The 15,567-nt window shown below is 35.9% G+C and overlaps 2 protein-coding genes across 3 annotated transcripts; one reads left to right on the forward strand and one right to left on the reverse strand.

The window, feature by feature from the left end:
- Positions 1-2,181: 2,181 nt before the first annotated feature.
- On the forward strand, positions 2,182-4,979 carry LOC21391126 (tRNA ligase 1). Its single transcript, XM_024164230.1, has 5 exons — positions 2,182-2,218; positions 3,066-3,338; positions 3,890-3,969; positions 4,358-4,457; positions 4,772-4,979. Exons 1-5 carry the CDS (start codon positions 2,204-2,206, stop codon positions 4,778-4,780), a joined length of 477 nt encoding a protein of 158 aa, XP_024019998.1. The 5' UTR covers positions 2,182-2,203; the 3' UTR covers positions 4,781-4,979.
- A 2,497-nt stretch (positions 4,980-7,476) lies between these two features.
- Positions 7,477-15,359, reverse strand: LOC21391127 (calmodulin-binding transcription activator 5). Of its 2 annotated transcripts, none has more exons than XM_024164218.1 (14): positions 15,275-15,359; positions 15,017-15,085; positions 14,244-14,369; positions 13,721-13,836; positions 13,401-13,489; positions 13,221-13,266; positions 12,690-12,825; positions 12,438-12,557; positions 12,266-12,327; positions 10,746-11,141; positions 9,849-10,546; positions 8,999-9,545; positions 8,391-8,699; positions 7,477-7,836 (listed from the first exon to the last, which is right to left on the reverse strand). In XM_024164218.1, exons 2-14 carry the CDS (start codon positions 15,066-15,068, stop codon positions 7,792-7,794), a joined length of 2,742 nt encoding a protein of 913 aa, XP_024019986.1. In that variant the 5' UTR covers positions 15,069-15,085; positions 15,275-15,359; the 3' UTR covers positions 7,477-7,791. The 2 variants fall into 2 exon arrangements, with proteins under 2 accessions (XP_024019986.1, XP_024019984.1); XM_024164216.1 differs by having other exon boundaries at positions 15,017-15,139.
- Between the last annotated feature and the right edge of the window lie 208 nt (positions 15,360-15,567).

Genomic DNA, 15,567 nt, shown 5'->3' on the forward strand with positions numbered 1-15,567 from the left:
CGCTCTTCCACGCGTGCTTTAAGTTGCTTCGTTATCATCCAGATAATATCAGTTTTTCTTTAAAGAATTACAGCTTCATTATCATCTTGATAATAATATTTTTTGTTCTTCAAAGAAACTAAAGATGAGGATGTTTTCATCTATATTTTAATGGTTGTCATTTGCTTAGAATACTTGCTTGGTAGGCTCATGAGGCAATTTGTATGCAAAACTTCATACATCGTTATCACATGTAATTTGATATTACTGAATGGTATATATGTGAACGATGTTATACGTGAGTACGAAAATAGTTATATTTATTGAATTGTACAGGTATTGAACTTAAAAATTTACCTATAAATAATAAAGAGTAAAATGTGCCAAAGTTTTTTTTTTTTTTTCTTTTCCAAGAGTAATGGTGCACCATCAATCTAGATCATTACAGATTCGTTAAATATGTCATTGGGTTTTTATTCAGTGACGGACTGATAGAAATCATTGAGAAGACATTTTGTTTATGTATTTAGAATCATGATTCAGAATTATTCTCGTTTTACACGTATTTTTTATGAGAGAAAACACTGTAGATAAACAAACGTCCCCTGAGACTAATAACTATTATTCTTATTTTTTACAGAAATCAATGTACATTTTTTACTAGCTTAATAAACCGGAGTTAAAGGCGAGTATAAAATAAGGAGTACATAAAATTAATCTCAAACCGGACATTTATACGCTTTTCTACCTTAACCACTATTTCTTGGAGTTAAAAAAGCAAAACTTGTTTGTTTTGCTTTTAAAAGATAATTTACGTAAATACTTACATAGATTGAGAATTTGATAGAGGGGGGCGAGTAAAATAATTACGATTAGAATAGAGAGGTTAAACGTGTTGTGTCGAGTCGGCACGGCACGTCCGACCCCAAGCCCGTGGCGGGCTTGGGCAGTGTCTGGCACGGTCCTGCACAATGCAAGGTCGTGCTAGGGCCGGGCCTGAGAAGAAAATCTCAGGCCTGGTCCAGGCCTACGGCCTTAGTCCATAAAGGCCAGGGTTGGGCCTCGGCCTAGGTCCTTCACGGGCCGGCCCTGGCCCTTGTAACTTTTTTTCTAAAATTTAATTAAAAAAATATATATCATATGCTGCCAAAAGATGTGATTTTATTGAATTGAGATAATACGAATAAGTACACATAAATGATTGTCTTGTTAAAAACCTTGTCAAGTAAAACCCTTCGCGGTTTGTGACCGTTGGGCCCTTCGCGGGCCCAACGGTCACAATCCTCACGGGTTGGGGGGTGTTTTCGCGGGCCTGGGCCGGGCCGAACAAGGACCGAATCTAGGCTTGGGCCGAATCTGGGCTTGGGTTGAGCCGCGGGCCTTCACGGGCTTGGGCCGCAGGCTGAAAAGTCGAGGCCCAACCCTAGCCCATCAAACGTGCCGGGCCGGCACGGACCGTAACAGTACCGTATCGAGTCATGCCGAATCCAATACTGTTACGGGCTAGGCTGGGTCGTCCATGGACGGCCCGGCCCATTTGATACCACTAGATTAGATGGAAATAATATCAAACCGGAAATTTATATCCAATATTAACTTCTCTAGTGTTTCTTTGAGCTAAAGGGAAAAAATTTCGATGATTTAGCTGCATAAAATGCAAGAATTTGTGCAATTGTGCTTTTGGATCTCAGGTTTAGCGTCCACACGCTATTTTGATTAATGGAACGTTTGGTTCATGGATTAGAATCATGAGATTAGAACTATTTTCGATTTACGTATATTTTTTGTGAGAGAAAATATTGTAACGAATCATAAATCATGATATGAATTTTCTTACCAAACGTCTCCTAAGACTCGAGAAAATAATATATATATATATTTTTTGAATAAGAGGGTTTAGTATTATTCATTTTACAACGAAGTTGTATATCTATATCTATGAATAAATAAATTACAACAATCATATAAAAACAACCACAAAAATTTCCTAAAAAGAAAAAAAAGAATTACCACAAAAATCAGTATATAATAATATTGCAGAAGAAATTCGTAAAATTTCCTTGTAAAAAAAAAAACAGGGGTAAAATCTGTTGAGAAATTCTCTCCTCGGTCAAAAATCAATTGTCAGTATTCTTGAGGATCAAGTTACTTTTGTGCTATTTGTTAGGCTTCCACTACGTCACTCTCTTTCCGCCCGCCATTTTTTTCTCTTTCTCCTTCTGCCATGGCTCGGAACCGGGTACTTTCTCTCTCTCTCTCTCTCTCTCTATATATATATATATGTATGTGTGTGTATATATGTACTCAAATCATTTTGACTTCATACAATTTTAGCATTTAGTTGCCCTGTAGTAGAATAGAATTGTTAATATAATCTGTCATGTAAGGCAATTATCGATGTTCCGACTACGATTAAGACATTGCAATTTTGTTAATCCTTACGATGATTAGGGCCTTATTTCCGTAGTAAATTACGGTATAAACTTTGAGTTGTCTTTTTTAATCCAATTTTCGTGGATTATCTGAATGATATCAATTTTTTGCAAACATTTCATAGAAGGGGTGGTCACAAGAAACAAAAACGGAAAGAAAAGCGAAAACCCCACAGGCTATCTACAGACATTTTAGAGGATTCATCGGTTTTTTTTGTTGTTGGAAGATTTCACTAACATACTTGATGGATTAAGTGTTAGTGGAAAAAGTGGCCTGGCCAATGCGTCTGTTCAGCTCATGCAGTTTGAGAATGTTGAATCAGCAATTCTGTTAGTTTACCATTTCATCGCAAAAGCTATTAGGAGGTCGGCCAACAATAATTTTTATATTTTAATACTTCTCCTCACGTGTGAGTGGACAATAGGTAATCGTGTGGGTAAATTAATTAAAAAGTTCAACACATGAATATTTAAATCCGAGATAAATTAAAGATCCAACACATGATGACAATTTAAATAAGGATAGAGTACAATTACGAGAATTTAAACTCATGACCTCCTATTCTGATATTATATTAGTTTACCAATCCATCCTAAAAACTTAAGCTATTAAGAGGTGGGCCAACAATAGTTTTTATATTTTAACAAATTCAGGTCCCCATTCAAGGTCACATTGCAATGCAGAAGCCCGAATCTTACGGGACAGTGAGCGGAGACGCTGCGGTTGAAGTTGAGGAAACACCTGTTGACAAAAGCGCAATGCTCAACCAGGGCAATGGAGTAGGACAAGCATCAGCATCTCAGAAAAGCAGTTTTTGTTTGAGCAATTTATTGGAAAGTTATACCGTGGACTACTCTGGGTATTTACAAGTGAAAATAAGAGCTGCTTTCTATCCCAAGTTTGAAAATGAGAAGTCAGACCAGGAGGTACGTACTTCACCTCTTCTTAGTTTCGTGCCCAGATGTTTACATGTCCAGTAAAATGGGGCTTTAAAATTGATGTCAACTTTGAAACTGTGTTTTGCACCTTGGGCCTTCAAAATTGTTTCCAATTACTTTCCAGTGCTTGTGTTGGTTGTGTTCAGTTCTTTTCCATGTTGCTGCTAAGTGAAAAGGATACAAGTGACTTCTTTTTTGGCAGAATTATTTGTTTGTTTTTGCTATCTTCTCCTTTAGTGTACTGAGAGCGTCTGTACCAAATTGCACGTGTGGTGAATCTTTTGTTGCATTTGACTTGGATGGTCTTTTTCATTTCATGTTCGTACAAGAATGATCGAGATGGTATCTAAAGGCTAGCTTTCTTGTTCTCTGATGTAGGGGTATTACTTACTTAGTGGCTCCATTTTTCCGGCCTTTTTTTGCTCATAAAGTAAACTCTGGTTTCATGCAGATTTACTAGTTGCTTTCTTTTTCTACAGTTTGTTCTAATTGCTTTACTAATTGATTTTACTTTGGTGGATTTATTGGAAACGATGCAGGTTTCACTTAAACACTCTGGGCCTCTTTTTATGTATGCTGGTAATGGTGGAGCATATGCGAAAAAGAGCTTTGGCAATATGTATGCTTTTGACAATAATCTTCTTCTTTTGTCCCTATTGTCCTTTATTTCAAACTTTAAAATGAACTGCTTTTCATGTTCCTTTTGTTAGGAAGACAAATATTTTGATTTTTTCTTTTTTGTCAATAAGAAATGGAGCTTTTTTTGAAGTAAGGGAAGGGAGGTGTGAAACGGGAAGTTCTCTAAAGATATTCTAAATTAAACATTTTGTTATATTGAATTCATTTGCTAATTGAGCTTGTTTTGGAATGATTTTTGGCATTGAATAATTGAGATAAGGATTTTATAGGGATGGCATGGTGATCAATGCTCTTTAGTTCAAATTTATTTGTATCTTTATTGGTTTGGCAAAATGTGTATTGTGCATGGCATCATGTTCCTTATGAAGATACACTGCTGTGGGTGTTTTTGTTCTCGGTCGGACATTGCAAGAGGCGTGGGGAGCAGAAGCAGCTAAGAAGCAAGCAGAGTTTGATGAACTTCTTGAGGTAGTAGTGTTCCTTAAGCCTTTGCACTGTAGATTTACTAATTTTATTTGATCCTTTGGCCCTTGTTCAGAATGTCATTTCTTTTGCTAACATTATACTCGTACTATGCATCACCTGCTCAATTTTCTTGAACAAGGGTTCAGGATGGCACTTTTCTAGTTGAATAAATCTTGTAGACATGTTTACAATTGATGTACCATGTTTTCCAAGTTCGTAATTACCATTATTGGAATATAGCATGTAGCATTTCAATTTTCTCTTTTTTTTTTTTTTGCCCCCCTTAAATAATATGCTTGGTGTTTATTGGAATATAGCATGTATAAGCATATCAATGGAACTGGTTCCTGCTGTTCTAGGAGATCATGGACAGCGCCCTCAGGAAGATTATGGTACTTTCCTTTCTCTCTTCCATGAAGAAGAGGTTATGGTACTTGGTTGCTCTATGTTATGTTCAACAATATGTTTGCAAAAGTAAAGCTATATTTTGGAATGAAGTATCGAAAACATATATTAATTGTTGCTTAATAGGAACATTTGTGTAGTTTCAGCTTTCTTTGAAGCCATATGTATTTTTAGCTTTTTTTCATTTTTTTTTTATTATTTTTTTTAAGGTCAGTACTATTTGCCAAGTTTCCCTTTGGGTTTGACTAAGTTTGTTTTGAATGCCTTTTAATCCCATCTTACATAACTTAAATGAAAATAGTACATTGGGATAGTTTAAGGCCGCATCAAATTGTTACAGTTCTTTAGTCACCTTGTTTTTAAGTATTTATTTTTTCATAGGGAAGCATGTTGAATCATATGGCTGATATGTGCATGAATCTTTGTTTTTTGGTGATTCACGACATTCTTTATTGCGATCAACATCATTTTCATTGTTTTTGGGGAGCAGTGGTCGTGACGGTTGTGACAGAGTTGGGCAATGGGAAGCCAAAGTTTTACTCAACTCCTGATATAATTGGTTTTTTTTTTGGTCGAAAATGGCGCCTTCCAACCAATCAAGTCTGGTTGGACCGGTTTAGTAACATTTTTAAAATGATTTTATTTTCAGTACAAAAATAAAAATGAGATTATTTTAAAAATTATTTTTAAATTGTATTTAGTTGGTTTTTTAAGGGATTGTTTTGAGTGTAATAAAAAAGTAAAATCGCGATTGATTATAATTATTAATCAATATATTATAACATTGTTAATAAGTATTAGAAAATAAAAATAGAAAAGAGAAAGGCCCCGTTCATTTCGCCGATTCGAGTTTAGCTACAGTAAAAAACTCTCAAAAACAGCTACATCTAACTTTTTTGCTACAGTAAAAAGCTCTCACATAACGTCACATCTCAACTCGAATTAGCGAACTAAACGGGCCCTTGTAACTTTCAATCGTTTTTTAATTCCTTCACAAAAATCATTCTCATTGTTTTTTATTTTCGTTTTCGTTTTCAAAATATTTACTAAACAAACACGATTTGCAGACTGTTTTCATTTTCGTACCTTAAGAAATGTGTAAAAACGTTTTAAAAAATAAATAAAAATCAATTCTAAACACACCCTTTGTTTTTCACAAGGTGATTGCTAGATCTCCATTACCCAACATAGCATAAAAATTTGGGATCTCCATTAACTTCCGAAATTTTCTAAATTAACATAAAATACAACAGGTCATCGCCTCCTGATTTGCTTTCCTTTTGTTACCGTAGGAAATCAGTCGCGTCATTTTTTGCTGCATATGGTGCCCTGTGTGAAGAAGGAACTGCACATCTGTATGCAAGTGTTGGACAAATTTAATTTAATTTGAATTTTAAATTAAATAACTTATTAAATAAGTCAATTAGATAATTTGAAAAGTAAACAATTGAATTCCAGAGAAATTCACACTATATAGGTGTGTACATCATGTGAACACCTCCACATCTATGTTCCAAAATTTAAATTTAAATTTAAATAATCACATTATTTAATTTATAATTAATTCTCAATTAATTATTCTTGAGCGTTTTATTTTAAAATTTCTATTTTATCCTTAGTGTCTTGTAGGATTACAAGGATGACGCGAGGACTCATAAACCTATAAAGTCTCCTCTGACTTCCTCGAGTTTATTCTAAAAATCAACCAATAGCCCTATAATGGATAATGAATTGAGTTATATAGTGCCACCCAGAGACCCAGGTTTGGAACACACTTTTTAGAAGTTCATGTGCACACATGCATGTGTCATCACTTCATTGGTCGAAGGTCCATAGAATAAAAAATATTCGGAGGGGATTGTCCCTCTCAAAAACGAAGATTTGAAGTGGTCTATAATTTACTGAGTACTCAGAATAACTCACGCATTCGTGTACAAACCAATGCAGATGAAGTAACACGAATATCTCCGGTAGTCAGAGACATGTTTGGTGTTTCTTCCATCAATCATTCGGATCTACGTCGTATATCAACATATACGACAGATTATGGTTTCGAGGGCCATCCATTACGAAAAGACCTTCCACTGAGTGGATACGCGGAACTGGGGCTTAATTTCCTTTGAACAGGTTTTAAAATAGCACTTTTAAAGGTAGCAGCCTCAATCCCTAACAAGATTGTTATCTCAACATAAAACGTAAAAAATGAATGTGACTGGCTCTCAAACTGAGCGGGGACATGCCTATTTCCATGAGTTAACTGCTAATATACAAAGACAAATGAAAGCCAGCCAATGGCCCACCAAGATGTTTGCTGAGAAAAACACTATGAAAAAAAGATTTAAATTGTTATTCAAACTTGCATAACAAGAATGGGCAGCCACAAATTCCCACTTTTGTAGTAGTTGTTGGTCCCGCTTGATGCTTTCTATTAAATGTCATCAAAGCTCAATATTTGCAAGCTTTCTTGCGCCTTCGGTTCCCAAAAACCTTTTTTTTTTTTTTTTTCAACAGAAAGGCCCCCAATTGAGGAAAAAAAAAAGTACATTTGTCCAACCTGGTCGAACTCGGGAAAGAGCTAAGCAAACATGTTTTGCATGTAAAATAACTGAAATGTAAGTTGAGAAAGCCGCTCAATGAATGATGCAAAAGTATTAGCCAAGGTCTTAATACAGATGAAGCATCCAAGTTATGTACCAACAATCAAAAACCAAAGGATCCATGTCAAGCTTTGAACATCGACATAACGGCATTTGAAACGTCAAAACGGTTTCGAAAGGGTCGAAAAGGAAAACCTGATCTAGATTATTCTAAGAATTTACAACATATACAGGCTACACTAACAGAGCCCCCCCACTTTGGCTGGTCGTCATCTAATAGGGAGGGATTCCGCCACATTACCAGAGTGTTCGAAGCCGAGTGAAACCTGTAGTCTTCAACTGTTGATGTCAATATCGGGATCAAGGATATCATATTCCAGCTGTAGAAAACAGATTTCAGAGAAAATTAGAACTTTTCTCTTTGTTTGAGCCCCTTTTTTCTTTAGAATTACATACCTCTCAAATTAATATGTAACGAGATAAAGTGAGGACGAAAATCTCATAGTGTAAAGAAAGAGCATAAACCTTTACGCTTCTTCAATTAAGGGCATTCCTCTCGATTTCTCAATTTAAAAGAGTCAATGACACGAGGATTTAAAGGTAACCCAATTGGGCCATGCTTGTAGAGCTTTTAGAAGTCAAACTTTTAGTGTGCTCAGCCAAAAACGAAATTTCAAGGTGTTTGAATGAAACACTAAATGAGCTTCAATATAAAAATACAGGAAATTCCTCTTGAATTTCAAATAAGTACTTTTATTTTTATTTCACTCTTTTGTCAATGAATGACAAAAAGAGTATCTCATTCATGTCTTGAAAAGCTCTTTCAAAATTTTTATCCAATTGATAACTTAAATGTTATGACTTTTACTTCTTATCTTAAAAAAGCATAAGCAGAATCCTGTCAACCAGGCAAATATCAAACTAAACCACTAACCTTGGCTCGATTATGGGCCAACTTCATTGCCTGGTATTCATCTTGTGCTTTCTTTGAGCGGAACAAGGCCTGAACTCGTACCACAGATCTCTCAACACGATCTTCAGCTTGTTTCTGGCTAGTTTTATAGAAGTCCTCTTCTGTATCGCTCTCTCGGCCTTGGTCTGAAACAGCTTCAGTTGGGTTTACCTGAAGCCCGCGGAATCCCCTTCTCTTGAATCGCCACCTCAAAATGGCCTTCTCAAGGACTCCAACAGACCAGAGAATTTTACAGTATTGCCTGCGCACTTGGTAGCCCCGGAAAGCAGCCTACATCGAGAAAAAATGAAATCACTCGGTTTCACCTGGTTCTCAAACTAACGAGAGCTCCCTAGGAATGCTAGAATCACCAGATATGAAAATATATGAATTTCATCGAGTTCATTAGATCTAAATTATAATATCAAGCAGATTTCATGACGTTCTCATTGAGATTACAACTACTACAACTGATTGTATACCTTTGAAGTAGCAAAACAGTATTGAGTCGCTGTGAGGTTTGTAATAGTTAGTACTTTTGTCAGATTCAAATGTCCAAATAAGCCACTGAGGAAAAAGAGGAAGGTTACCTGAATTTTTATAACTTGACGCCGCGTATGAAGAAAATCTTTACGGATCTTCCAAGTTCGGAATCTGTATTGTATACGAGCAGCTGCTACTATCTTCTTTCGGGTGTCGAAATTACGGAATGCATGTTGAATCTTCATTGCGGCAATTATACTGCGTGCTTCTTCCTCCGGACTAGAAAACTCAACTGCTTTTGTTCGTAATTTTAGCGAATGCTCCCTGAATGCAAGTTGTATACGTGCTGCTGCATCAGCAGCTGTCCGATAGGCCGCCAAAGTATCCTTCAAATACAGCTGCTCTTCACTGAGATTCTCATTGTTTGCAATATCATTTGTGCTTGTTTCAATGGTGCCACTGGCATTTCCAGCTATGCTCATATCATTGAATTGTTCCACCAAACCCTTTTCTGAAAGATAGGCTGCCAAACCCTCATATCCCCTCATATATGCAATGTCACCAGCCGTGTATCCAGCAGGGTTCGCAGAGGTGGGGTCTGTTACCAAGTTTGGCTTTGCTCCTGCAGTTAAAAGAGCGCCAACCATTTTTTCACTGCAAACGGCCGATTTATGGGATTAATAAAAGCACCTGCACTATAAACATGCAAATTGCAAATGGGGCAAACACCAAAGTCTACTCTTTCATTATATCAGCTTCATAATAATGTATGGAAGATGAGCAAAAGCATAAAACCATGATTAGCTTAAAGAATTCCAATATAAAGTAGACAACTAAGTTAAGCACGACAAGAAATTCTCCAAAAAACCATTTTTTATTAAATGACAAAATAATCCCCTTCTTTTCCTCTAATGGTTGGTCGTAAATGAGACAGAGTATATGAAACAAAAATCATACTTTCCACAATATGCTGCCCAATGTAGAGCTGTCCATCCAAGCTTGTCACGAAAATCCAGTGACAACCCTGACAATGAAAACAAATGGATGGCCCATGTATATCCCAGAATAGCACACAGATGGATTACTCCTTGACCATGAATATCAAAATCTGTGCTTTTTGAGCCCTCTGTGATTCTTTCCAATAGCCAGTCCTTCAATCTGTCCCTTAAGATGAGTCTAAACAGATTATCCTTTGCTTGTGGAAATGGAATTTTACTATTTTCAATTGACTTCATAAAAACTTCCCAGGTATTAGATACATGGGAGGTTTTGTCGGCAAACTTCTTGGCCTCCTTCAGTGCATTAGGTGATACTTTACTAGATAGAATGTTAAGGCTCTTGGATGTAGAGAAGAGTAAACGTGCAAGCCGCATCTGTGTCCGAAACTCTTCCCAATTGTACTTTTCTTCTGAAGAAACAACGGGAGCACTCAATATAGGAGAGCGACATTCGAAATTTAGAACTTGGCTAATGGGTTTTTGGCCATCAATACTCATAAAGAGATTTACAGATCCAGGTGAATGCGGCGATACCAAACAGCGATACACCCCGACCTGAACAATTTCTGCAGAAACGGATGCATCACCATAGACGCAAAGTAGATTGGATTTTGCAAGATGTTGATATTGTTCATGAAAGAAGCCGGTAACCAGAATCTGCAATAAAAAGTAAATAGTGGCAAAAAGATTATAATAAACATTCAAATTAAAGCATTTAAGGAAATAAAATACAATTTATGAGTAAATCAAAGACAAGCATCTATCATACAAAGCAAAAAGCCTAAGAAACAGTAACTACAAACATTTTCTAAACTTGCATATAGACGCACAAATGTCTATATAAAAAGAAACAAACCTTCGTCTTTTCATTTGAATAACCCCATTCAGGTGACATATCAATTATGTTAAATATTTGCTCTGGAACAGGAGATTGTAGATGACTCATTTCTGGGGAAACAAATGACTCTTTAACAGAGGAAATTGAGGTCCCAAGCATTGGATCCTCTATGGACCTTGGATCTTCAGTCATAAAATTTTCTATCCACCTCCCAAAACTGTCCTGGCTATGCAATCCGTTATCCACCAAAACGTCCAAGGAATCACCAGTTCCCACTCCAATAGAATCTGAATTTGATTGGCCCTCCATTTTCGGAATGTAAACATCATTGAGCAGATTACCATGAGCGTTGCCAGCAGTTGGATTCATCAAATTATTGAAAGAAGATAGTTCAGTAACTGAATTGATAGTTCCCTGCAAAGACAAACCATTAGATTGGTTAATTCACATGACAACAACAACAACAACAAGAAGCGTTAATCCCAAGGTAGATCTAAACAATTTCCACGCAGCTTTGTTCGAAATTAGACTTTCCTGAAGGCCTAGATCTAGAATGTCATTCCTAATTACTTTGGTCCGCGTAATTCTTGGTCTACTCCTCCCTCTCGTAGTATTAGGTATAAGAATGTCCTCCCAAGCATGAACTGGTGCTTCTAGCGGTTTACGTTAGACATGTTCGTACCACCTCAAGCGGCCTTTGCGCACCTTATCTTCTATTGGTGCTATACCTACTTTACTGCGAATAACTTCATTCCTTATGCGATCCATTCTCGTATGGCCACTCATCCATCTTAACATACGCATTTCAGTCACACTCATCTTACATATATATTGTCTCTTAATGACCCAACATTCACTACCATATAACATAGTTGGGCGGATTACAATCCTATAGAACTTTTCTTTCAACTTAATAGGCATCTTGCCATCACATAAAACTCCCGTAGCATTCTTCCACTTAACCATCCCCGCCTTAATCCCATGTTGAACATCCTCTTCTATATCTCCTTCGTATTGCACTATAGACCCAAGGTACCTAAACTTCCTAGAAGCCCCAATCTCCACACCATCTAAGTTAATTCACATGACAGAAATAAAAAAATATAAAAACAAAAATACCTATGTGATTATGTGTGCAATCAAAAGCATTCACAAAAGTGTAGCAACCAACTTTGCTTTAAATTATAGAAAGGTACATATGAAGTCACTAGAGCAACACCCTAGCGACACAGTATATAAAAGCTAACCACCATGGGCACTACAAGGCCCCTGAACACGTAGGCTATGTGATTGAAACCGCTACCTTTACTTGTATATTTTTCACAACATATTTTTAGGACATAAATCACCAAATGCAAATGCACAGCAACAGACTACTCGTGAATTTAAACACACATTCCTATATTTGTATATGTGCACGTGAGTGTGGAAACACTGAAGAAATGGAATTTGAAAGGAGACGGAAAATGAAAATTTCTTCACAGAATGGACCAAACAAGTATGAAACTGAATTTAAATTCTAAAATGATGCTACTTACGCCAGCAAAGAAACCATTTCCTGCACCCTGATTCTGCTGATTGAAGAGTGGAACTTTGTCTCCTACACAAGAACGCACCCCCAACCCAAAAAGAGGGAAAAGAAAAAACAAAAGAGAATTCAGTACTTTCCTAATGACTGCCTCTGCTATTAATTGTTATGCGATCAATTACCTCCTTTAGATGCAGCTGAATTCACAGGAGCATTTGCAACCAGAAGTTCATCCCATTCAAGCGTATTGATATCATAAAGCCGCTGTTCGTGATTTCTTACAGTTAAATTGTCCCTGGACTCTGTTGACATTAGAAAGAAAATATTTGAATAAGTTTGTTTCTATTGAACTTTAATAAAATCCATAGCTTCCTCAAAGGGGGAAAATGGATAAGAAAAACTATATAATTGGAGAACAACGTTCATTACTACACCTAAAAGATCCGTTCCACCAACATGAAATGCATTGTTCGCCCTCGAATCAAGCTCATCCGATGCAATCCAAGGAGCAGACGGATCAGATGTAGAACTGGAATTTGAATTTCCAGGCGTGAACGGAGAACCCTGTGACTGTATCACGAGTAAACCACAGCCCAAACAAGGTTACGGATATAGTTTCTTAGCTGACAGGAATGGCCATATAGTTATAAATGTTTCTAATTTTGGTGTTGGAGATAGTTTTTTTTTTTTTCAATTACGGTTGCAACCTCTTTATGAGTTAAACAAGAAATATTTGCTTTATTATATTGGACTTTTGAACTACTTATTTTTAAAAGTTTCGAGTGAAAACCGGACAAAAGATTAGAAAAATAATTAATCATTTAGATGAATTCTAGGACTACACAATATACTAAACAAATCCTGCTCCAAAAGGTAATTGAATCACCATTCATAGCTGCAGCATTGAAATAAGAAGTAAATTATTCCCCAATGAGCTAAAATAAAATAAAATAAAATAAACTAACCTCTTGTGTTTCGCGATAATGAACAAGGACAATGTGCTCTAGACTCCTGAAACAAAAGTAAGAATGAAACCATAGATCAGACTACTAGGGACTTGGGAGAAGGAGAGAGCCAAAGAAAAGAAAATCTCAATAACATGAGAGAACAAGAGACTAACAGATAAAGCACTAAACTTCACATACTTATCAAGCAGCCAGTAACACCTCCGAACAAAAGTTGGGTTATCTTGACCATGTGCATAGTATACATGTATCCTTTCTTCATTGCCTACCTGTAAAGTTGAAAAAAGATGACAAAGAAAAAAGTTCATTATTCAAGTCCAATATGGCAAAAATAGCATGATCTAGAGAAAGATAGGAATCAAAAGCCATCAATAACAAAGAAGAAACTTATAACCAGGGAAACAAGAATGGCATATTGTTTTCCACATGGACACAATGAGTCACATAAATTTGAAGAGTATTTAGTAAATATTTAAATTATGTTACAGAAGTAAGCTCACTTTTAAGTGTTCGTGTGCTTCTTTAACAGTCTTCCCATCCTTTTTCTTCTTCCAGTTATGACCATCTTTTCGAAAGTTTCTAAGCATCTTACGGTCAAACAATACAATACTGCCACCTGTTACATCGGACCGTCAAAATAAACAATTCCAGAATATTAATTGCAGATGGTACAGAAAGAATTGGAGCAAAAACAAAAGCTCTTGTGATTTGCACGAAACATTCATCAAACTAAGCATATGTCTCTCTGATGTTAGCTCGTTGCACTGCAAAGCACACAAACTACACTCATACAATTACACATTTACCAACCAACACGGCTATTCACATTCCTCAAGTAGATTGCTATGTCATTCTAAATGCTTCTTATGTTGTCACATACACAATAAGCATTTGTACCAATCACAAAAAAGTATTTTCACAAAATCATTCGAGAGCTTTAATCAAAATAAAACGGAAAAGCAGAAAAACTATTAAATTCAAGAAAGAAAAACCATTCAACAACTACAAGTAATAGGCAGTTACTTTTGGGCAGGTTCACTGGCTTGACATGGATGGTGAAATATTTGTTGTTAGAAAGTATGGCATGAATTTCATTCGGTCGAAGCCATCTTCCAGTCGCTTCCTCCATGATGGTCGCAAAATCTAAATCTGCACAAAGAATACCATATAAGCAAGAAAACCTGTATTTACGCTCCCTACTAAATGTGTAAATCATTAATCTCAATATTAAGCAAAAACAAGATTCGAATTCGAACATCAGAAGAAAATACATTAAAAAAAAAAAAAAAACATAGAGCATGAGAGAAACACTATCCAATTAGCAATTCCATTATTTGGAACATCACTAATCTTCGTACGGCCAATACATAATAAATTAATAATGTAATTTGTTTAGCAAAATAATCTTTGAATTATCTTTTGGCCTCTCCAAACACCTTATCAATCATTTGCTTCATTGGCCACATGATCATAATTGTTCACTCTAGACCCACCCACAACGTCCCCATCACCGATGGTCCCACAAACTACAAATATGAAATCTTTGGTTGCGCCTAGCTGTTTAATTCCCTAAAGAAATAATCTTTCTGAAGAAAAACAAAATTCCCAAAAGAAAAGCCACCAGTTTTAGTCAGTACTTCAATCCAAAAAAAAAAAAAACAGAGAAAATCACTCTCGAGAATTAAACACAAAGCCTTTCTTCAAGATTTCAAAAGGAATTGTCGTCTTATAAATTACACGAAAAATATTAGGCATTTCTCAGCAAAAAAAGAAAAAAAAGGTCTCGATTCTTGTACCTTGCAAAGTGTGGAATCCATGAATTTCAGAGCCCACGAGCTGTCTTTCCATGGTCGAAACTCGAAAATCTGCGAGAAAAATCCTCCAAAACTTCTTGCTCAAAACCTTAAACCCATAGCAGCCTTTCAAACAAAAATGGAAAATGGAAAACAAAAATTTAAAAAAAATAAAGTAAATTACAACGAAAATTGCAACTGATCAGAGCTAAACCGACGAAACATATTCACGAAAAAAGGAACAGAAAAATAAAATCTTACCAGAAAGAAGAAGGAAGAGGAAAATCGAAGGCTTTGTTTTCTTTTCAGTGAAATTGAAAGAAGCCAGAAGAGATAGTAGTCATCATAAAAGGCGACGACTTTTCGTAGCTCTTCTTTTTTAAAATTGTCAAAAAAAAAACAAAAACAAAAAAACAAAACAAAACAAATAATGTAAAAAATATAATAATTATTTTTTGGAATAAATTTTTACCAGTTTGTTTGTATATTGTAATGACCAAAAAAAGAAAATAAAAATAAGATGACAATTAACAAATTATAATAACCAGTGAAGC

This window comes from Morus notabilis, unplaced genomic scaffold (genome assembly GCF_000414095.1).
Source record: "Morus notabilis unplaced genomic scaffold, ASM41409v2 Scaffold131, whole genome shotgun sequence".
In the NCBI taxonomy this organism is placed as follows: domain Eukaryota; kingdom Viridiplantae; phylum Streptophyta; class Magnoliopsida; order Rosales; family Moraceae; genus Morus; species Morus notabilis.